At 42.7% G+C, this 24,087-nt stretch overlaps 2 protein-coding genes across 2 annotated transcripts in view; one reads left to right on the forward strand and one right to left on the reverse strand.

The window, feature by feature from the left end:
• EQTN (equatorin) overlaps window positions 1-16,732 on the forward strand; it is a 67,194-nt gene extending 50,462 nt beyond the window's left edge. The window contains 4 exon segments of the mRNA XM_089912627.1: window positions 1,330-1,445; window positions 3,982-4,120; window positions 6,783-6,903; window positions 8,320-16,732. Of these exon segments, the coding sequence (XP_089768753.1) occupies window positions 1,330-1,445; window positions 3,982-4,120; window positions 6,783-6,903; window positions 8,320-8,543 (600 nt within the window). The 3' untranslated portion in view covers window positions 8,544-16,732.
• Window positions 1,158-24,087, reverse strand: part of TEK (TEK receptor tyrosine kinase) — a 113,538-nt gene continuing 90,608 nt past the window's right edge. The window contains exons 17-23 of the mRNA XM_022551600.2: window positions 22,709-22,899; window positions 22,047-22,160; window positions 16,685-16,755; window positions 15,692-15,732; window positions 14,713-14,809; window positions 13,070-13,169; window positions 1,158-12,245 (exon numbers count right to left, since the gene is read on the reverse strand). Of these exons, the coding sequence (XP_022407308.1) occupies window positions 12,171-12,245; window positions 13,070-13,169; window positions 14,713-14,809; window positions 15,692-15,732; window positions 16,685-16,755; window positions 22,047-22,160; window positions 22,709-22,899 (689 nt within the window). The 3' untranslated portion in view covers window positions 1,158-12,170. The remainder of the gene's footprint in view (window positions 12,246-13,069; window positions 13,170-14,712; window positions 14,810-15,691; window positions 15,733-16,684; window positions 16,756-22,046; window positions 22,161-22,708; window positions 22,900-24,087) is intronic.

Consider the following 24,087-nt stretch of genomic DNA (forward strand, 5'->3'; position numbering starts at 1 on the left):
TCTTTTACTTACTAATTTTTATTTATATATAATCACTGCTTGTCCTACTCATTACGTTGCTGAAATTACATGGGTGGAAAATGTTATGAATACTACTGTTAACCCCCAAATCAGCATAAAAGCTTTAATTTTTAAAAAGCTATTGTTTTTATAGAGACAGTAAAATATTTATAGGGAGTTACCTTCTTCCATATGAGAATCAATACTAAACAGTAGGGGAAAAACAGAACTTGGAATCATGAGACCTCGGAAGCTCCACTGCTTATCAGGCAAGTCTCCCGGATGCTCCAATATGTAAATTATGAGGTTAATAATAACCCGACAGTGATGGTGAGAATCAGATACACTAATATATGGCAAAGTGCTTTGTATGTGTCAAACATCATGTGAACAGTCATCTTTAACAAAACATAAAATTAAATTTTTGTTCCCTGTGGCATATTTGGAAAGCAGATTTGTGGGGTTTAATTTTAATAGATATAGAAGGGAAGTGTTCAGTTTTTAAGCTTAGATTTTTGTTGTTGTTGTTGTTTTGTTTTGTTTTGTTTGTTTTTTTGCTGTACACGGGCCTCTTACTGGCGCCACCAGGTAAGCCCTAAGCTTAGATTTTTAACTGCAGACAATGAAAGCTGTTTCTGGCTTAGAAATCAAATGTTTTTTTTTTCATTCAACAAGGTTTATAACTGCATTGTTCAATATGGCATCCACTAGCAAACAAACGTGTCGGTATAGAGAACAGAGTAGCAGTTACCAGAGGGGAAGCGGGGGAGGGCAAAATGGGTAAAGGGGGTCAACTGTATGGTGATGAATGAAAACAAAATTTTTGGTGGTGCAGCGTGCTATAGTGTTTATAGAAGTCAAAATATAATGTTACACACATGACACTTATATGATGTTATAAAACAATGTTACCTCAATAAAAAATTAAATTAAAATTTTAGTTCGTCAGTCATACTAGCCATATTTCAAATACTCAATCCCCACTTGTGGCTGGTGGCTACCATATTGGACAGGACAGAAATAGAACATTTCATCTTCACAGAAGGTTCTTTTGGATAGCACTGATCTCTAATGAAAATAATTGTAAAGCCTATGCCAAGAAAATGAAATTATTTTTATTAGCAGAAATATTACCAACATTAAGGAAAAAATTAAAGCTTGGAACATCTTTTATATGACCGTCAGATCCAGACACTGGCTTTTGTTAGCAAAACTGAATGATAGGGTTAGATTGTATATTCCAGTTAGAAATATTCCTTTAAGATATCTAAGATGTTAAAATATGTTTGCCCAATATGATGTTTAAATTTAATATTTCCGTCTTTATAGTGCTATACAGCCAAAGGTTTGGAACTTACTCAAGTGACAGTGGTTGATCCCAGCCTCCAGGTGGGCTATGATACATCTGTGAAACCAGATGAAGAAGTCATTGACTATAACACTAGGTATGCATTATACACAGGGGTTTGTTTTTGAAATTATAGAACATTCAACATGTACTTTGAGTTTTAGCCTAGGTACTTTTATTTGATTCAACTTTAGAGCATGAGTTAACACTGTTTGCTTTTAATTAATTTGTTTATTCAAAACTATTCATGTTCTGTTGAGTACCTTGCTAAAATTATGCAGACACTGTATTAGGCCCTGGGTAAGAACCCGAAATGAGAGATACGGCCTCAGCACTCATGGTGTTTACATGTTGGAATGGTAGGTAGGAGGCTAGAGAGACAGACAAAAATATTGAACAAGTTATTTATTCATTCATTTATTCATTCAATCATTAATCAGTTTCTTCTGAAAATACCATACTATTCCCATTAGATGAAAATTTCTATAATCCTGTAGACATGTCTCTGAGTATACATAGCTTTGATATAGCATACAGAACACTGGTTCAGTGCAAATTCTATTTTATTATTATTATTAAAGTAGGACATGTTTCTGATCCAAATTCAATGCTAACTTGAGATAGTATGATATAGATGTGCCTTTTATTTATAAAAACCTCATATAAAATACCCAACAATATCATTGATTAATTGAATTGGATTTCCTAAAGGCACATAAGCCATATGACATGACATATTTATATATTTATTTAAATATATCTATTTAAATATAAAATAGAAGACATTGATCTTATTGTACAATGAAAATTTAGAAGTGTTAATTACTGGTGTGATTGTATTTATTCAATTTTCTTTAACAAATTCTCCAATGGTACTTAATATGACGTGTGTGTGTGTGTGTGTATACATGCACACATATATACATACATTTGTATATGTATATATGAACAAATATGACTTGATACACATACATGTGTATATTATATGCATTATATACTATAGTACATAGTTTATAGTATTATAGTATATATAGTATACATAATATATATTATATATGTGTACGTCCATAATTTTGGAGCACAGTAAGGCAAGGTGGTCTAGTGAATTAAAAGTTGTTGTGATAAATTTTGAGAATAATTATAAAGAATTCTGCTAACAAGTATTTTTTAACCTAAATTTCCTCATGGTTCATAAAAATGGTTGTATACATAAAAACTCAGTAAAAGTTGCTGTTATCAGAAAATGCATTTTGTTACTAATCTCTCTCCTGACCTCATTTGATTTTTTTTCCTACTCATTTTGGCCATATCCTAATAGCCCCATCTATTGTATATTTTACTTTTTTTTTTTCTTTATTGAGCTATAACTGACAAACAAAATTGTACTATATTTAAAGTTACTGTACTCTTATTGGTTCTCGTTCTTCCATGGGTTTAGCGGAATCTTTTCTAACTCCTTTTTGGAACAAGTCAGGAAATGCTTTGCTAATTACTGATACTCATAGCAGCAAAATGAGAACTGAAGGTCTTGCTTTAAAATTAAAAACTTGAATCTTAAAAGAAAAAGTCAAAAGGGGGCTTCCCTGGTGGCACAGTGGTTGAGAGTCCGCCTGCCGATGCAGGGACACGGGTTCGTGCCCCGGTCCGGGAAGATCCCACATGCCGCGGAGCGGCTGTGCCCGTGAGCCATGGCCGCTGAGCCTGCGCGTCCGGAGCCTGTGCTCTGCAATGGGAGAGGCTACGACAGTGAGAGGCCCGCGTACCGCACACACACAAAAAGAAGTCAAAAGGATTCAATGCATTGCATTCTTTTAAAATGAACCCAAGTACTCCATCCATGATAATGTCCTCTTAATTCAAATATTTGATTATGCATCACATTCCTTAACTAAGCCAGATGATGGAGCCAGGTATCTTTTGTTTCTTACAGAAGACAGTACTATGAACATACAGCTTACATTGAAAATACGTTTGCAGCGTTTTTATCTCTTTTCTCTTAATTTGCAGTAAAGCACAGCAGTAGCCACATTTCTGAACACTTACTTTTAGTATGTGCTTCATGAAAACCACTAGGATAGTCAGTTTTCTGCATGTATTTTCACTGTTTGCATGTATTTTCACTGGGTCCTTATAAGCCATTAAGATTGGTAATTGACCCTACTTTACAGATGAGAAGACTGAAACCAGAAGGCTAAGCAACTTGTTGAAAATCAAATATAATAAGTAAATGGCAGAGTCATAGCATAGCTCAAACTCAGGTTGTCTAGACTCTGCTTATGGCTCCATCTGCTTTTCCATGCTTCTCACATTTCATCTTTAGCTTTGCCTTAATGGGAGATAGACTACTTAACTGTAACTGACAAAACTCAGATTATACAGAGATGAGAGTTCACAAAGGAACTTTATGAACTTGTAATAATGTCTCCCCCTGCCTTACATGATTGATCCAAATTATAAATTTTACTAGGTTATATCAGTATAACCTAGTAAAGGGATAGTTGGCAGACATACAATAAGATCTTTGTTCTGTTCATCAAATGTTTGTCACGTTGAGTCAGTAATGTGTTCTAACTATAAGTGATGAAATCTACTTAGTTGTACTCTTACATGCACTGTGTGCCTTCTTGGGATAGGTTTTCTGGTGTGGTTGAAGATGACTTGAAGGACACGAAAACCTCAATCCGTGATGTGCAAGCCACCTTGTTGAACCTGTTCAGCGCTGACACTGTACTAATTGGACATAGCTTTGAATGTAGTCTCTATGCACTTAAGGTAAAGAGTTAGAGGCTCATATTCTTATAAAACTGTATGTGTTAATGTGGTAGTCATTATCATTGTGTTATCACTGATGCTTGATTTGTCCTTTTAGACAAAACAAGATAAGAATCACTATGCTGATGACTTTGTCCAACTCTTACAAACCAGAAGCAGTATAAGATGCCCAAGTCATTTGGCTAAACAAGATCAGAACGAAAGTCCATTATCAATTGTGATGAAACCAAAATCGTTCTTTTGACATGGTCTTAGATCATTGTCTTTAATATTCAAGCGGGTAAAACTACGTTTATCTAATAGGTTATTATAGTCACGTCCTGGAAGATACTTTTTCATATTAAGTCAGGCAGACTTATAAAGCCTACCTGTAAGGTAGGCTCAAAATCAAATGGCATGTTCATTTTTCTTGGCATGATAGACTTGAAAATCTCCCCCTTAATACTCCAGGTTACAATGGTCTGTTCTTTGCTCCATGTTCTAGAACAGCTGTCAGCACACTATGGTCCATGTTAGCCACCTGTTTCTGCAAATATTTCTATTGGAACAGAGCCACCACACCCACTCGTGGATGTATTTTCTATCGCTGCTTTCATACTACAGTGGCATTGTTGAGTAGTTATAACAGAAGTGGTGCGGCCTGCAAGCCTAAACTATTTATAACTCGGAAGAGACAGTTTGGTGGCCACCCCCGATCTAGAACAGTGCTCTGCAACAGAACTCTCCGTCGTACGTGTTCACTAACCAATATGGTAGACACTAGCCACATGTGGCCAGTGAGCACTTAAAATGTGTCTAATGTGACCGAGAAAACGATTTTTTCATTTTGTTTACTTAATTTCCATAGTTACGTGTGGCTGGTGGCTACCACATTGCACAGTGCAACTCTAGAACTTCGGGGACCTTGACTATTTGTTTCAGCCACCCCTAGGACTTACCTTCATGCCGAGAAGGGCTAGTTCTTCTTTAGTGTGAGAATGTAAGTAAGGCCATTTAATTTTCCTGAGTATCCACCTCTTTCCCTGCAAAGCTGGTACCATAGTATAGATAGTTGTTTCACACAGCACTGTTGTCTCTGCATGCGACAGATGAGACTGGAATGTGCTTCCACCAGACCCCACCCAAGTGTGAGCAAAGAGAGTTGGGGACGTAAGCTTCCTGTAAGAAAGCTCTTCACAGGGATGGCCTTCTGTCACCTCAGCGACAGCTTGTCTCAGACTCAGTTTCTCACCATGACTTTCCTGTCTCTCATTTTCCAGGAACCGTTCTATTTCACTTGTCTCCCAGACCAGAAAATTTGAAACCACTGTTTTTTATTCGTTGTAATCAGTCTGTTTCTTTCACCCAGATTACTCGTAGATTTCTCTATTTTTCTCTATTTCCGCCCCCCCCCCCCACCTTCTCTTATGTGCTCAGTATTCTGCAGCCAGGAACCAGTGTCCAGGAGGTGGCCGGCACATTAAAAGTGAGAATTTAAAGCGTTTATGGATGGGGTGTAGTAGGTGCTAAACATTAATCTTCCAACCCCTTTCTTCTTCTTCTTTTTTTTAATAAGTTTATTTTTTATTCATTTATTTAATTTTTGGCTGCACTGGGTCTTCGTTGCTGCGCACGGGCTTTCTCTAGTTGCTGAGAGTGGGGGCTACTCTTCGTTGCAATGCGTGGCCTTCTCATTGCGGTGGCTTCTCTTGTTGCGGAGCATGGGCTCTAGGTGCGCAGGCTTCAGTAGTTGTGGCATGTGGGCTCAGTAGTTGTGGCTTGCGGGCTCCAGAGCACAGGCTCAGTAGTTGTGGCGCACAGGCCCAGTTGCTCGGTGGCATGTGGGATCTTCCCGGACCAGGGCTTGAACCCGTGTCCCCTGCACTGGCAGGCAGACTCCCAACCAGTGCACCACCAGGGAAGCCCCAACCCCTCTCTTCATCAGTCTTTAAATTACTCCTCTCCTGAGGCTAATCTTCTTCAACGCTTTTTCAAAGTACAGCTCTTCTAACAAGGAATCCAAACTGGTACCTGACAGGCTAGGCTCTCAGTTATCTGACCCCTCTCTTATTGTATCGCTATTTCCTACTTTATTAAATATCAGGAAAAATTTATTCACCTTCTTCCATGTGTAAGCAGAGGGGATTTGGACCTAGATGGGACTAATCCTTGTCCATGCTCCCTCCCCAGGGACAGACAAACCACTGAAATGGGACTTGCACTAGAGTGAGGTGTGCCCGCACCTCCGCTTAGTCACAATGTGGGAGGAGCCTGGCTCACCCTTTACCGCCCCTCACCCCGCCAGTAATTATTGGAACCGCTCTGAGCTCATGCTGCCCCCTGGTGGTGCTCTCTTGGTAGGAACGTGGACTTGGAAGTCAGGCTGCTGAAATTGGATTTCCTTCTACCCTGCTGACTCAGCTTAGGCAACTTTCTTAACCTCTCGAAGCCTCAGTTTCCTTGGCTGTAAAAAGGGACAATAACATACCTACCTTGCTAGGTTACTCTGCAGGTTGTAGTGAAATAATCCAAGTTAAGTGCCTAGTGACTGGCCTGTTGTAACTGCTCATGTCACTTGCTTTTGTAGCATAGTTACTACTGCTACAGTTACTGTTGCTGCCATCAGCAGTTTCCTTATTCCTTGGGAAGAACGTCTAAAGAGTTTCCCTCTTTCATTTCACAGTTAATTCATACTTCAGTTGTGGACACGACAGTTATGTTTCCTCATCGGCTAGGCTTGCTTCACAAAAGATCCCTTAAAAGTCTAGTGGCCGACTACCTGCGGAGAATCATTCAGGATGATGGTAAGAGCCTGCTTGTTCATGATAAAAATCGGGATCCTAAGTCTGACTTGAGTAAATCAGGAGGTTCATGGTAAAGGTCTACTGTTTGAAATGCTGCCCTGTGGGTTCTCTTCTTGGGTAGAGAATCCTAAAGCTTCTGCTTAAGTAAAAAGTGTTCCATGCTCACTGCCTGGTATGGTCCTAGATGTTCCACAGGCATCAAAACAGCAATTAAACTGAGACTGGTGACCACATCATGGTTCAGCAAGTTGCCTGACCTTGGAATTCATGCATAAAACTTTTGTTGGGGCTTCCCTGGTGGCGCAGTGGTTGAGAGTCCGCCTGCCAATGCAGGGGACACGGGTTCGTGCCCCAGTCCGGGAAAGTCCCACATGGCACGAAACGGCTGGGCCCGTGAGCCATGGCCACTGAGTCTGCGCGTCCGGAGCCTGTGCTCCGCAACAGGAGAGGCCACAACAGTGAGAGGCCTGCGTACCACAAAAAAAAAACTTTTGTTGGTGTAGAGGTCTAATTCCATTCTAAATTTTTCTCTGTACCTCCTTTCATATGTGATTTTCGTTAAGCCTAAAGAGATTCTAAAATTGATTGGGTCCAAGTTATCTCACCCAGGGTAAATAGTGTGCGTCGCGTAAGAAGTATAGCTCAAATTCAATAGATTCATGCGTGCACTTGCTCTGTAGTGGATTGGTACAGAGGTTTTGCTCTCAGAACTTTTTTCCTTTCTGGTTTTTCTGATGAAAAATACCCAACATTAAACAAGTTAATCAAATACAACAAGTACAGCCACCAACTATCCTGTTAGTGGCATTGTGATATGCACGAGATACGTGTCTGGCTTGGAATAGAGGTTAGTTACTCTGTACATTTCATGTATACCCATATAGGCCCCACTTTTGCACAAGAGGGAGAAGGAAGTTAATTTTGAGTATGTTAAAATTATGTTATAATGCTGTATGTTTCTACAGGTGCTCAGCTGATCATGTCATTTATTGTACAAAATACAGATTTTACTTTATGGTCTTTACTCTTTCATTCTCTGTCTATTAGACACTAACCAATACCATCTTGCAGAGAATCTTTAATTTACATTATCTGCTTTGTTAAAAATATTCATATCTCAAATTCCCAGAAAATGCTCTTATAAAATTTGTAATGTATTCTACTGAAAACAATCTGGAACCATGGACACAAAAATATTTCACCTAACAACAAAAAATACCCTATGTAAAACAAAATCTTCGAAAAGTTATACCACAGTTCTCTCAGAATAACACAAATAAACAATAATATACCATTTTAGAAGTGTGGTCCATATGATTTTTGTCATTTAATCTCGGACGTCATTTATTATTTTCACCAGAACTGTAGGCTTGATATTTTGGGTAGATTTCATCTACTTTTTTTTTTTTTTTGCAGTACGCGGGCCTCTCACTGTTGTGGCCTCTCCCGTTGCGGAGCACAGGCTCTGGACGCGCAGGCCCAGCGGCCATGGCTCACAGGCCCAGCTGCTCCGCGGCATGTGGGATCTTCCTGGACCGGGGCATGAACCCGTGACCCCTGCATCGGCAGGCGGACTCTCAACCACTGTGCCACCAGGGAAGTCCCATCTACTTTTTAAAACCATGTCATTTTGTATCTAAGGTCACTCTTTGTCTAGAGAGGTGTACTTTTTCTCGCATCCCTTATTTCTGGCTTCTTGTCAGATCTCTGTCGTTCAGTGGTACCTGTCACTTTGTTGGTGTATCTCCCTGGAAACGAGGTTCATGGAGAAGGTACTGATGTGCTATCCAGTCATAGCAATGTAGTGACCACATGACTGAGGACAGGTTACATAGAAAAAGGGAGATGCTTGTTCATCTGGATTTATGTAAAACATTTCTAAAGCAACCAGTAGGGGTTGTTCTAGGTATGAAATAATGAAATATTGATAAGTGGCCAGTGGTAATTTTGTTTCAAACTCAAAGACTTCGTTTTGAGACCATCCGTGGGTAACATCACAGAGTTGTCTACGTCTAATGTGCTATTTTATATTCTATACTGTTTGGAGGTCACAATTCAAGTGAAAATGCAACCACCTGCATGGAAGTCTGGAAGGTAAAAGACGACCTGAAAGGAAAGAAGTAACCACTTTGCCCAAGGATATCTTAAACCTCTGCATTGCTTCCGTGACTACTTGGCCTCCACTGCTGGCAGTAGAGTTTGGTCTATAATAACATGAGGTTTCTCCACACTTTCAAAGAGAAGAGGAGAAGGAAAAGCACTGTTGAGGTCTACTTATTACATTTTAAAGGTTAAATTTCCACAGTGATTTCTAAAGTTGTGACCGGGGAAGAGCGGGGGAAGGAATTAGGTTTTTTGGAATTTGACTCATCTTCATAGGCAATGTACAAATAACAGCGGAAGATGGTTTGAAGTTGAAGTAATGGGTCCAGGACTTTCACAAAGGTCGTTTCTCAGGTTACTTAAATTCCTTTTTCTCTCTGAATACTTAGAACCATTATACTGCTTGGAGATAGAAACATCTTTACCTAACAAAATTGTAAGTCTTCTTTAGATCATCTATATAGAAATAGAAGTGGAGATTTTCCTCACAAAATCTATGGAAGTAAATGTAAACTTTTCAGTGTACTATTAACATAAAAGTTCTGGTCATTTGGCTATTGTGTAATGTGTTTTTAATCTAACTAGTGTATTCTTACTTGATTTTGATATCAACAACTCACTGACTTTTTTTTTTTTTTTAAGGCAGTGTCCTATGGCTACTCTAAACACACTGAAATCTAATCGATATACCCAGTACTGGAATTGTCTAATTTCTTTTAAGGCGTTGGTTCTTTCCTTCTTAATTGCTTTATGATAATGTGGAAACTGGCCCATGGAAATGACATGACTTTATTCAGTTTGACTACTGACCTCTGAGTAAGTATGAATCTTTAATATTAATGCCGCTAACATGCTACAAAGCTACAAAGGTTTCTCTGCCAAGGGTAGGGATGAGACCCAGAGCTGTCAATCGTATGGTCTCTGTGCCAGGAGTAAATTCAAGTTGATGGTGATGATGCGCCCTTGGTAAGAACACCTCAGGTTTGCTGCTCTGGTACTTTGAATTTACAAGTAAATCTTAAGTATCACTGAATTCCTTTCTCTTTTTTCTTTTTAATTAATTATCTACTTTTGGCTGCATTGGGTCTTTGTTGCTGTGTGTGGGTTTTCTTTAGTTGCAGCGAGCGGGGGCTACTCTTCGTTGTTTGCGGTGTGCGGGCTTCTCATTGCGGTGGCTTCTCTTGTTGCAGAGCACGGGCTCTAGGCACGCAGGCTTCAGTAGTTGTCACGCATGGGCTTAGTTGCTCCACAGCATGTGGGATCTTCCCAGACCAGGGCTCGAACCTGTGTCGCCTGCATTGGCAGGCATGTTCTTATCCACTGTGCCACCAGGGAAGTCCAGTTCCTTTTTCTTGATACCGTAAGTACTTCCTTAGTCATCTCTTACACCTGACGTGAAGTAAATTTGTAATGATGTAAATTTAAAGTATTTTAAATATATGTAATCAAGAAGGTCAGGCTGTTATAGAAAAAGCAGCTGTTATTGTGTATTCCAAAGCCACACGCAAAATTTGAAGACATTATCTACATTTTTCAGATCCTTGTTCTTGTTCAGTTCCATGTACATGCAAACCAAGAGCTGTCAGGAGTATCTCAACATTTGGGTAAAAAGCAAAAAGGAACTATTTATATATATATGTATATATGTATACATATATATGTATATAGATACATATATATGTATATATAAATAGTGTATGTATATATATATATATATATATATAAATAGTGTATATATATATATTTGGATCTACTTTCAATGGCTCTTCATTTGATCCCCTACTTAGTTGATGAAATAAATGCTGCGAGAGCAGTCTTGCTTTTTTTGTGTCTCCACTGCATATGCTGTTGTGGATGAAGAGCGTTTGGGACAAATACAGTTTCCTGGTCATTGTTTCTGATGCATAAAAGTTGAGCAGATGGCAGGAATATGGAACATTATGCCGTATGGTGAACTATTAACATTGCAGCACAATTAAAAGGGATTCTAGTTCTAAGCCCTCAGTTCACATTGGAATACTACCAGAGGTGCAAGAAAACAGATTAGACAGTAGGATACTTCTGGAAGACGTTTCTAGTCTTGTGAGCTTGAGATATGTCTGGTGGCATATACCCACCAACTGCTCTCTGCAGATTACCAACAAGGGAGAGGATGATAATTTAAGGTGTTTAAGGTGTTTTTCTCAAAAGTATAATACAGACGTTTGGCAATACCTATGAGACACATTCCTGGACAAAATGGGTAGGCAAGACATTTATTCACTTACTATATGATCTCAGTGTAGCATGTGCCTACAGTATAAACGGTAAACTCACAAATGATCAAAACTAAAACTTTTTACAATGTGCAATACAGGTAGGGATGTTAATCTGGTATGATGTCACATGTCTCCCAAATATAACTAACTCCAAGCTTCCTATTTTAATTTCTTAATAAACACATCAATGTTATCAAAGAAACTAAAACTAAATCCTATTAATTTATCAAACTTATACTTCTCTCAAAGTTCTTAGGCTTCTAAGGAACGAGATTTAAATCTGTTTTTCAGTGTTAGCATTCTGGACTGACTTGTGGGCTCTGGAAACACCTGACAAAGTTGTCAAATTATGGAATGAAATTGGGGTGGCTTCTACAGGTGAGGGGGAAAATTTAGAGATAGAAGAAGCTCTTTTATATCGCTTAGGTACAGACTTAAATCCATGTCCTGTAAGAACTCATACATTTCCCCTGCTTTTCTCACCTGTGCTATCAGGGTCAGGTTTACAATATTTTCTTCTACACAGCAAAACATAACATCCAATATATAGGTAAATATCAAAAATATCTGGGACAATGAGTTATGCACTACAGTAATTGTACTCTCACACCTTCCTGTAAAGTCCATGTTTTTAGAAAAATATATTATTGCATATGAAACCACAAACAGGCATTCTGATTCCAGCACATTCTTACTCAAAACAGTATATACAGTCCTAAAAGAGGGTACTATAGATTCACACACAGGGGTCTTACGGTGAATGTCCCAGACAGACAGCAATCTATATACACGTCCATATTCCATGTCACCTCTCTTGACAGAGGCTTGCTTGCTTGGCATCAAAGTCTCAAGGGTCTCTCATGCCGGTGAAGCGGAAACAGAATATACAGCTGAAGACGGTCTGTCCTAGGCTGCTTCTTCGGCAGAACAGTCGATTCCCGCGTAGGTAAACTTCTCATAAAGCGTGGTATTCACATAGGTCTAGAAGAACAAGAGTGGTTCAGAGACAAACTGGCTCAGTCCTGCCTCCGCCAGGGGCAGTTACAGTAATATCCCGTTTCCTTAGCTTGTTTCAACTCAAATGCAGATACTTGGGGGGTAGTTTTCTATCCTCATTCCCTCTGTTGTGTTTAACAACTTTCTTCCCGAAAAGCATCCCTTGACTTCTGCAAGTAAGATTGCTTCCTCTCACTTGTTTCAGTCTCCGGCTTCGTCCCTCCTGACATGCCCCACATCCTCTAAGGCCCCTTTCTCTGTCTGCTTCTCATCTCCTGCTGTGTGACCTCACCCACATCTTTGGTTTAATTACCAACTGGGTTTTGATGACGTTCAACATCTACTTCCCTAACCTAGATTTGTCTTTCGAACCTCAGATCTGTATAGTCAACTACTTTCTAGAAATTATGATAGAATTCCTGACCCTCCCCATAGTAACCTGTAGACCACTCTCTGTTGTCTACCTGCTGTTTGTCCTTGGGCAAGTCACTTTTCACCCTTCTAAGTCTGTTTCTTCCTCTATAAAATTAAAGGGTCAGGCTGTATGACTCATGAGATTTAAGATTCCTTCGAGCTCGAATAAGCTAGTTCTATATGTTGTTCTACTGTGTGTGACTGTACCTTATATAGGAATCTTATTTCCTCCAAAATTGTAACTTCCTCAAAGTTGGGTCCACACCTTTTATGTCCCTATAGCACCTAGGGTCATGCTCAGGGGAACCTGTTGACTTGTATCAACTTTTTATTAACCACAATGGACACATGAGGAATTCTACTTAAAGAACCCCTGCTTTGATCTCCATACTCACCTTTCGTTCTTCTAACATCCTGTTTAAGGACACCAGGATCTGGGCAAATGAGGGCCTTTCATAAGGCTTCTCCCGCCAGCATTGTCTCATGAGATCATACCTTTGAAAACAGTGAAAGGGTTAAGTCTACAGCTGTGCTTCAGGCCTGGGCACAGCCTGGTGTAGGGTATTGCAAAAAAGAGAATGTAGCCACCGAACGCATGGTCATCATGCTTAGCCAGTAAAAGACAAAAGTACGGCACCTAGGAAGGTTCTGTTAGGCCTCCCATCTCCCCATCCAAGTCCCCTTTCTTCTCCCAGTAGATCTAGTGCCTGCTTTAGGTACCATTACCACAGGATCTTGGTCTCAGCTATTCTGAGTATCTGGAAAGAACTGAGTTACATGTCTAGGGCAGCATGTCCCGTGGAATACCACACCTCTCAAAATGTCAGTGTTTTATTTTTTTTAAATGGCCCCGTGCTCAAATAAATTTGCAAAATGCCACCCATCGCATCTTCCTCTTAGGGATCGACCCAGGAAAATCGTGAGAAGTCATTCCATTAAAAACAAACAACCTTTTTAGCCAGGTTTAACCTAGAAGCTTCCCAGACATAACTGATCACAGAACTCTTGTGTCATTTACGTCTCACACTTTCCACATAGTTTAGGGAGTGCTGGTCTAAGTCAGCACTTTCTCAAATGTGGCCAGAACTACTTGTACTGTTAAAATGCAGATTCCTGGGACCCACCCTAGATGTACAGAATCATGTCTGGCAATGGGGCTCAAGATTTCACATGCTGACCAAGTGACTCAGGGGAACTGTAGTGCACAGAGCGCTCTCAGCCATCAGCCTGGGGTGTTAGAGATTCTATCAATAGAACAGTTTGTACTTTAACCGAAGTTTCATAAGGGCTGAAAATATCCCTCCTTATGGAATGAATCTCAAAAGGTGGAATTTTAGGGACTTTGTCCGGTGATGGTTCAAGTGTATCCAGGTTTTCCCAGGATGGTCTAGTTTTATATCTCTTGTACCATAACAATAAAAACACCCTGTTTCACTCTTAGAAGTGGCTTGGTTTGGATGATAAATTACTTGCTCAGCCTAGACCCTTGCACTCTTCAAATCATGCCAGTTAGGCAGCAACTACATTGCTTAATTCTGGGAATGGCAACATCACTAAAGATAATCATTATTCCCCTGAGAAGAATACTTATTCCTGGAAAATAATCCTCATAGAAGTAAGATTTTATGAAGAAAAATCTGTCTTCCTTAATATAACAGCTCTGAAATCTCTGTCCCCAAAGTTAGCCTCAAGGTTTCATACATTTATTCGTGGATAATTTCATGAATTTATTTCAGATCTTTTCTGACTTTGTTGCCCTTTCTCATTTCAACCTTAAGATTCAACCAAGAATCATCACCTTAAATTCCTCCTGGATTTCTATGCCTAGAAAGCTGTTATTCCCTGCCCATTGCATCACAGTCTTAATTTCAAGAACCCCCTTGTTTCTGACTATCTGGGGTGTGCGTGTGTGTGCGCGTGTGTGTACATATAGATAAACATATGTGTATGTATCAGATAGCTCCTTCATTAGAGTCAGTCCAAGAAAGGTACAGGGGGAAAGTTAGGATAAAATGGCCCCGGGTGAGGCCTGACTTACACCTCATCATCACAGTTTAGGGGCTTCTCCAATCTGTAGCCCTGGGGCAGCTTCTCGTAGAGTTCTGCACACGTCATCCCACAGTAAGGGGTGCCACCTGGAAGACAGGAAACGGTGCGCCCTAAGCCCCCTCGGATGCAGAAGGCAGCATCTCCTGCCCTGAGGCTATACAGCCAAGGGGCTGGGAGAAAGACGGGGTGTGTCAAGCAATGCTGAGCGCCCGGTGTGATCTTCCTCCAGAGCAAGCCTACCGCACGTCACAGCTGGACTTCGGCTACAGACCGTGCTCCCGTGCGGCGTCTCCTTAGTGCAGAGGATCCACCACAGTCTCCTTCCTTCCCGTGCTATTCCTCTTCCCCAAGCCTGTCTACACACAGCACGTCTACTGTACCAATGACATGGATCTTTTTCCTAATTGGAAGTCTGTATTTATGTTATGCAATTCCTATTTTATCTATCAATGTTAATTAGAAAAGCAATACATGTTTATTGTGGAAAATACAAAAACTAATGCAGAAAAAAAACTACATTTTTTAAATCCTGTGTAGTCCTCCCAGTTTTTTTCATGTGTAATATTTATAAAATGGATTATGGGAATTTCTTCTGGTTTTTGGCATGCACATTTTCACATGGTATTAAATGGCCTTAGAAAATGTCTTTTCATAATATACTGTCTTCAAGTTATAGAAGTAAACTTATGACAGCTCTGTGACATCTGTGCACAAGCAGAGACAACTCAGAATGAAGTTCTTGACCATCAGGTTATTAGTATTAAATATGACATTAGACACAGGGCTTTCATAAAGAGAACCACGGGGATAAACACACTCAAACATGGAAACCCGTAAGGTTCTTTTCCCAAGTGGCCTCTGTTGGCACCGAGTACACGTCATCCATGAAAGTATATGGTAAAGGAGTCCGGGAGGGGCCCACTCCCTTTGCCTAGAGCCTCACCTGGTAGGTAGACATGGATACTCACCTAAGCTAACAATCTCCCATAGTAACACGCCATAGGACCATCTGCAGAGGGACAAAAGAGAAACCAATAATCAGCACGCACGTTGCCCAGTCAACTTGCTGCCCAGAAAGCCAGGGCGACTAAGCCTAGGTCAGAAAAGGAAAAGTTACACGTCCGTTTCCTAGGCTAGGGCCTTGCACACAGCATGCATTTATCTCCTCTTCGGCCAATGGAAGGATTATAACAGGGAAACAGTGTTAGCTCTGCCAGAGCTCCCACTCGCTTTAGGTAGAGAACGCAAGGTGGAAAGCAGGAGATTCTAAGCCAGACAGACCTGTGTTGGATCCCATCGCTGCCACCTGATACTCGTGTGACCTGAGACAAGTGACTAGAACTCCTGAGGCCTCTTAGTGTATTCTTCCAAAAGTGGGGACACCAATTTCTTAAAGTTATGCAGAGATGATGTGAGAGAACATATAAAGGCACACACTGAGGACACAGTAACACTCAGTTCTTCCTCCTGAAAAGAGGGAACCTGAGCAAGAGGGCTCAGGCCTCAATCCCAACCCTTCCATCCCCCGCCAGCCTGACACTTGTCACGCAGGCTGCAAGCAGAGATGGTGCCCACTGTGTCTGTCTGCTTTCCATCCCTGCCACCTCTGACCCCCAGCAGCTACTGTGGGCCGCCACCTCCGATCTAGGTCCTTGTGTTGAGGCCAGTCTGGGGAGTGGAGCCATGGGAAGGCTGGGATGCCCCTTGCTCCTCTGGAGGTGAGGAATTCACCACTTGAGGTCACTCCTCGACATGCAGAAAGAAACCCAAAGCCTGCCACCAGGGAAAACTGTCCCCTCTGTGGTTTCATTTAGTCTGGGATTTCCTGGGATTAGTGATTAGCTTTATTCCCCAGATGGATACGATATTCCTGCTTCTCTTTAAAACCTCTGTCGAATGGTTATTTTTCTGGGACAAAAAAAAAAAAAAAAAATCCCTCAGCAGTGAGAGGCATTACTTACACGTCACTGTTGGTTGTATACACGCTGTAATTTAGTGACTCGATCGCCATCCAGCGCACGGGGAGCCGTCCCTGGAGAGAACGAGGTGAGATGCAGCTTAGGCTGGACAGGGCCCCTTCCCAAGGCTCGCTGCTGGCCTGAAGCTGGGGCTCACCCAAGTCCACGGGGAGGTCCCCAGACAGAAGGCGTGGCAGACTCAGGAACTGTTTTGCCCATGTCCCACCCACAAGTGTGCTTTTAAATTCAAAGACCTGCAAAATCGTGTGTGTCCCACTTACCTCAAGGGGCCAATACCACAGTTTCAATATAAAGAAAAATAACGATGTGTGCATCCTTTTTTTTTTTTTTTTTTTTTTTTTTTTTTTTGCTGTACGCGGGCCTCTCACTGTTGTGGCCTCTCCCATTGCGGAGCACAGGCTCTGGACGTGCAGGCTCAGTGACCATGGCTCACGGGCCCAGCCACTCCACGGCATGTGGGATCTTCCCGGACCGGGGCATGAACCCCTGTCCCCTGCATCGGCAGGCGGACTCTCAACCACTGCGCCACCAGGGAAGCCCGTGCATCCTTTTTTTTGTGTGTGTGTGGTACACGGGTCTCTCACTGTTGTGGCCTCTCCCGTTGCGGAGCACAGGCTCCGGACGCACAGGCTCAGCGGCCATGGCTCACGGGCACAGCAGCTCCGCGGCATGTGGGATCCTCCCGGACCGGGGCACAAACCCGTGTCCCCTGCATCGGCAGGCGGACTCTCAACCACTGCGCCACAAGGGAAGCCCATGTGTGTCCTTTTGCTAGTCACTCAGTTATTCCCTTTGTGGCTGTCAGAGGCACTCAGAGGTCTGAAAGGAGAGACGGGCCTAGGAACTGAGAAGTAAGCTGTAGTGCAGGAAAGGCTAAAGTGACGCCAGGAGACCGCGTCTGCCTGGAGGGGATTGTGCAGGAGTTTCCAGAGGAGGGCACACATGAGTTCGGTTCTGTAAGATGTGTAGGCACCATCAGGTGGATGGGGGAGGAAAGAGCATTTCAGGCCAAAGGGAAGAGTGTGCCTGTGACTCACAGAGGAGGTGATGACTTCTAGCCAGTGCCACGTGCATTGGGTTTGGAGACAGGGTGAGAGACACTTGCCCACCCTTTGGGTGCCTGGCCCCAACTCCCTCCAGGTTTGCCCCATTTCTTGGCTTATTGAGTCCAGGCTGGGGAAAATGAGATGTGGACTGGAGAACGTGAAGTTTGACTTCTGAGTTTTATTCCTAGTTTCCTCAAATTTGCTATGAATTTGGGTTCCTTTCCTCTCGACCCACCCCAGGAATACATGGACCCTACTGAGAGATGGATCCCTCCCTCCCAGAGATCTGTCCAAGCTCTAACAGTGGCATTTCAGCTTACATTAGCCAGTGGGTGGGGCAAAATCAGGAGTATTTAGGGGATCTTTCTCAGCCCCCCTCAAAACCAGAGCAGGCATTCTCCCAGACTCCCCTTCCATGAGACCAGCCCTGACCTGGATCCCAAGGATTATTCCTGAATGTGAAATTCTCTCCCAGTTCTTTATTTACTGGCACTATTTTGAAGCTCTTTCTGACCGTAAATCCCAAATGGTTGTCCTGTACTTTAAGGTTTACATATAAAAGTATCCTTTCTCAAAAAAGATCCATGGTTGCTAGGGGTGGGGTCGGGTTTGGGGTGTGAATAGGCAGAAAACAGGATTTTTAGGGCAGTGAAAACGTGTAAGATGCCATAATTAAAGACGTATGTCCTTATAAGTTTCTCCAAACCCATAGAATGTACAACACCGGGAGCGAGCTTTGACGTAAACTATAAACTTCAGGTGATTATGGCATGGCAGTGCAGGTCCATTGGCTGTAACAAAGGTACCAGAGGATGTTGATGATGGGGGAGGGTATGCATGTGTGGGGTAGCGAGTATACGGGAAATCGCTGTACCTTTCTCTCCATTTTGTTGTGAACCTAAAACCGCTCTAAAAAATGTAGTCTTTTTTTAAAAAAGGATCCTCTCTCACATCTACATCTTCAGTGTCCTCCTCAACATCCACGCCTCCCTTCTCTCTATGTCCACCCCACCCCACCTGTCACCTGTTTTTCTCCCTTCCCCTTCACAGCTATGGAATGGAAAGAGTTGTCTCCGTTTCCTGTTTGGTCTTTGCTTTCATTTCCTCCCAACCAGCTGACCTCAGACCCCGGACTTCCCAATGACTGATTTCCATGCACACTTCTTCCTTTTTTTTTTATTTGACTGCTTTTGGATCTGCCCACATGTGTCTGTCCCTACTGCTATCGCCTTGGTGCCGGCCACCACCAGCTGCTGCCTGATGAAGCCACCTCTCCACGGACCTCCCAGCCTCTAGTGTCACCCCCTAGTGACCTGTTCTCCACACCACAATCACTCTAAATGGCAAGTACAACCATGTGGTTCCTTTCCTTAATGTTCTTTAATGTCCCTGTTGTCACAAGATCCCCAATGCTTAGGTGAGTCCCCAGATCCTTAGCTGGCATCCAAAGCTCTTCAGGACCTTATCCCCACTTGCGTTTTAACTCCAACCTTGCATTTTAGTGTTTACTTATTGCCTTCCACAAGCATACACTCTTTTCCATAGTTACAATCACAGTGAACCTAACCGTTTTGGAACTTTCCACTCCCTTGGAAAGTTCCAGCCTTGCATTTTAACTCTCCCTCTTTTCTGCATCACACTCCAGCCATACTGAATTTACTTAGTGGCCAAAATTTCCATGCTTTCCTTTGCCTCTCGATTTTTATATATACCACATCCTCCAGGTCATCCACCTCATTCTTACATCTCCAATATCTATTTGACATTTACTGTAAAGCTTCAGTGTGCTTCCTCTGAGTTCCCATGGCACCTGCACTTTCCTTAGCCTCATCCACTGTTATGATTGTTCATTATGTGTCTCTGAGCTCTTTGAAGGAGAATACTGTGTCTGAATATTATCCCCAAACCTAGCACAAGCATGAAACATTATAGTAATAAATAAATCCATGCTGACGGGATCGATATATTAATCAATGAGAGTAAAACCCCAAATCACTTAAGTACGTTAGTTTGCAACACTTCCAGTATTAGCATCACCTGGGGGAATTAAAAAAAAAAACAAACTGATGCAGGATGCCCTCCCCAGAATAATTGAATCAGAATACCTAAGCCGCAGGACTCAGCATCTGTATTTTTTTAAATTTCCCCGGACGACTCTAGGTGCAACAGGAATTGAAAATCTCTGACTTAAATAATAGGCCAGGGCTTCCCTGGTGGCGCAGTGGTTGAGAGTCCGCCTGCCGATGCAGGGGACACGGGTTCGTGCCCCGGTCCGGGAAGATCCCACATGCCACGGAGCGGCTGGGCCCGTGAGCCATGGCCGCTGAGCCTGCGCGTCCGGAGCCTGTGCTCCGCAATGGGAGAGGCCACAACAGTGAGAGGCCCGCGTACCGCAAAAAAAAAAAAAAAAAAAGGGCCCGAGAAAGTGGCTCCTCTGCCCTCTGGTGGTGTCTTGCTATACTGCACCCTTCTTGCAGGGAGCTTGCTCTTCTCCAATTCCTTCTCTTTTCTTCCCCTACCCTCACCCTGTCCTTTTCCTCCCCAGACCCCATGCTGCCACTGCACACTTTGCCCTTCCACTGGGAGATAGACTTGAGCCCTACCAGTGCTCTGCCCCTCTAAGCACTCCTCCTAAGTTCCCCAAGATACAGAAATCCCTACCCTTGATGAAATGCCGAGCAAACCAACCTTAGCTTTGGGGGCCTAAGGAAAGCAACCAAATAAGATGCGTGGATTACGGGGCTAAACTGTGTTAACCTCTCTTTCCCCTCATCTGGGGCAAATCCCCGCCCCACCCACGCCAGAGTGAAGGAAGGAGAGGGATTCTGTGATGGAGATAAGAGGATTCTAAGGAGGATGCTCCCAGGAGGAGTGGGGAGAGCCAGAGTAGATGGATGAGTGGTGGTAGGTCCTGCTTCTTTAAGACCAGCCCAGCTCCTTCCCAGAGAAACGTCTGTTTTGAGTGGGGCAAATCTGAAGAGTTTAGGGGAAAAAAAAATATTGCCTGGAAACCAGCCCTCAGGGAGGCATCTCTGGCTTCCAAAAAGTACTGATGTTAATAAGTATACAGGACCAGGGGCATGGTGGTCTGTAAGAACCAAAGGAGACTAACTTCGAAACCTCATCCAAAAAGGGAGTGGAAGGTTCCAAAGTGGTTAGGTTCACTGTGATTGTAACTATGGAAAAGAATGTATGCCTGTGGAAGGCAATAAGTAAAGAATAAACAGCGGTGCTGTTTTCACCAGTTTGTGAACTGTGGACCATTTCCTCTAGAAAGCATTCTTGAGTATTATTTCTGTGTTATCTTGTCAGTAACTAAAATAAGTATATTGAAGAGAAAGGAAACCTGAGCTTGAGGATAAACACAGAAGCCTGAGCCTTGCTAGGAGGCAATTTGGTACCCACAAAAGTAAAAGGACCCTCTATATGTTATAAGAACTGGAGTCATCCCAAGAAAGCTGAGCCCAGGTAATGCTAGGAGAGCCAGGCCAGTGGACTGGACCTACCCAACACGTGCAAAGACTACAGGCTGTGTCACGCCCAACACCCTGCATTGCCCGCCCGCTCAGGGAAAGCAGAGGGTGGTGGCATGTTGTCGGCACAGCACTAATGTCCAGGAATGTGGCATGTCCCGGGCTTTATGATTCTAGGGTGGACAAAAGTAGCAGAATGAGTCCAGCTTCTCTCTTCTAACACTGTGGTGAGGTTCTCCCGGGAGCTTGTATTTGAAGATAAAATATGAATGTTTAGGAGACTAGGTATCATTAGGTGAAAGTGGATTTGATTGGGGCTTGAAGAGTGAGCAGAGAACTTTTGGCAAAGAGGGAAATCTTATATGAGCATTTAGAAGTTATGAGTTTCTCTCTAGAGCATCCTTGTGATTTAGGAACCTCATTAATTGATTTCCTTGATGTTTTAGAAGGTATATTAAGTGTCTTTTTCCCCCTCCTAAGTTTGCTGTGCAAAAGGGGACTGTGGGAGCTCTCCAGAGGTTTCTGAGTGAGACCAGACCTCAGGGTCTGGGCTGGATTTAGACCTGTGTCCCTGCAGCACTAGGCTTGCGCGTTCAATTACTTGGCCACATGTGACAGGGCCTTCTTCATTGGTAAATGTGGACCCTCCAGTCATTTTAGGAATCAAAAATTAGAAAGGATGTTTGCTGGGCCAGGGCATTATCCAATGGGGAAAATGGTCAGAGGCCTCAGTCGTCACAGAAAGATGGTATTCTAAGAGAAACGACATCAGGAGAGGGTGGGGTGCCCCGGAAAGGATCTCATCAGCGTCTGTTCTGAACTCACCATCGTCTTTTTCACATACACTTCTTGACCTCGGGACAATCCAAAATCGGCTATTTTGGCTACGTAGTTTTCACCAACTAAAATGTTCCTGGCAGCCAGGTCCCTGTGAATAAACTGAAATTAAAAAAAAAAAATCATGTATTTTCAGCATCGCATTTGCTTTTTCACTCCATTTCGTTTCTTGCCTAGGGGCAAGAGCTTTGGGAAACAGAGAGGTCAGTGTGAAAAGGGGTTTTCAAAAGTCACCAGAATCCAGTTCCCTTAAAGTTCCTCTCCTAAATGCTCAGTGAGTGGATTCTGCCGAATGACCCACATGTCTCTGGAGGAGCAACCTGGGAGAAAAACCAGGTCATGAAATCTTCCAGTTGCCATGAATGGCCTCTGCTATTGTGCATTATTTAGAGCCAGGCCAAGCTAAGATCGGTGAAGGCACCTCACCAAATATACATGATGAGAGTCACTAGATAAACATACCGTCAGTGTTGGGCATGAACTTCTATATAAAGAGATGGAATATTAGCAAAGATATGAAAGTTAGAAGATTGTAAGAAGGAATTAAGGAAGAGAGAGCGACCAAAAACAAATGTACAAACTTATCTAAACTCTGATTCCAGAGAGAATTTCAGAGGAAAGATGTCCAAAGCAAGGTCCTCAGTACGAACCTGTTTTTGGCTCAAGTAGTCCATTCCCCGGGCCACATCTGCTGCAAAGTGGAGGAGCTGCTGGGAGGACAGTGTGGAGGCGGTGCTGTTAGCGATGGCGAACGCGGGGTCTGTCTCCAGCACGCGGCTCTTGCGCAGGAAGTCAAGGAGGTTGCCGTGGGGGGCATACTCGATGGCCAGGTACAGGTACCCTGTGCGGGAAGGGAGAGAGCACCACTTTATCAGTAACCCTAAGCTGCTGTGATATTTCTGAGATGTGCTGTGATTCTCGGGAAACGCTTATAAACCTGTGTTTTATCGTAAAGCTACACATCTAGTGGTACCAACCTCGGTAATGCTGGGGCCAGGAGGAAGGCAAGTGACATCATTCCTGCAATACTTAAAGTGCTTGCTCTCGGGGTTCCCCTCCCCACCTCTACCAAACATAGAGGGCTTCCTGTCACCTACTCGGTGACACTAGTAGAATGAAATCAAAGCATTTGCTTCCAGACGATTGAAGACAGCTAGTCCACATCACCTTTCATTTTTTTATTCAATCAATATTGAATATCAAGAACCTAATATGAGCCAGGCATGTTATTCCAGTATGAATCTAGCTTTTCCTGAGGGTTTTTTTTTTCTTTTTTTTTTTCCGGTATGCGGGCCTCTCACTGTTGTGGCCTCTCCCGTTGCGGAGCACAGGCTCCAGACGCGCAGGCTCAGCGGCCATGGCCCACGGGCCCAGCCGCTCCACGGCATGTGGGATCCTCCCGGACCGGGACGCGAACCCGCGTCCCCTGCATTGGCAGGCGGACTCACAACCACTGCACCACCAGGGAAGCCCAAGGTTATTTTTTTTTAATCAAAAAACAATGATTAAATATCCATAGCAGAAGGACCCACACCAGGTAACTTTCTCTCTCTCGTGCCTTCTGCTCCTCCCTAAAATCTGGAACAAGTCACTATATTGCTCAGTAGGTCACTAGTCAGCAGAGTCTAGTGTCAGGGATTGCATTTTTGCCACCAGAAACCAGAAAACTCAACCTTTTAGGAAAAAAATAAAACAAAATAGTTCCTAGAGGAAACTATGGTGCAGTGTCTTATTTTTATTCCAAATTGCTTTCTCCTTTTTCCTTTTTAATAAAATGTAAGCTGCTTTGATAAAAACATTGATCTTTGGAGCCCATGAAAAGTAAAGTGGTTTTACTGTCTTTTAAAGGTGAATTATTTGGTTTTTTTTTAATGTTGAATGAATGTAAACTTCAAAGATATTCTAAGAAAGTGAAATTCTCAACAACAAAAAAATCTAGCACTCAATCTTGTTGTACGATAAAGAAAGATATACTTCAATTCTGGTATGAATGTGCTTTCTCACTTCTTTACTGAATTATAAATTTTAA

The sequence above is a fragment of the Delphinapterus leucas genome, chromosome 6, assembly GCF_059928025.1.
Source record: "Delphinapterus leucas isolate spDelLeu-1000000601 "Yukka" chromosome 6, BTC_Dleu_Yukka2, whole genome shotgun sequence".
Classification (NCBI taxonomy): domain Eukaryota; kingdom Metazoa; phylum Chordata; class Mammalia; order Artiodactyla; family Monodontidae; genus Delphinapterus; species Delphinapterus leucas.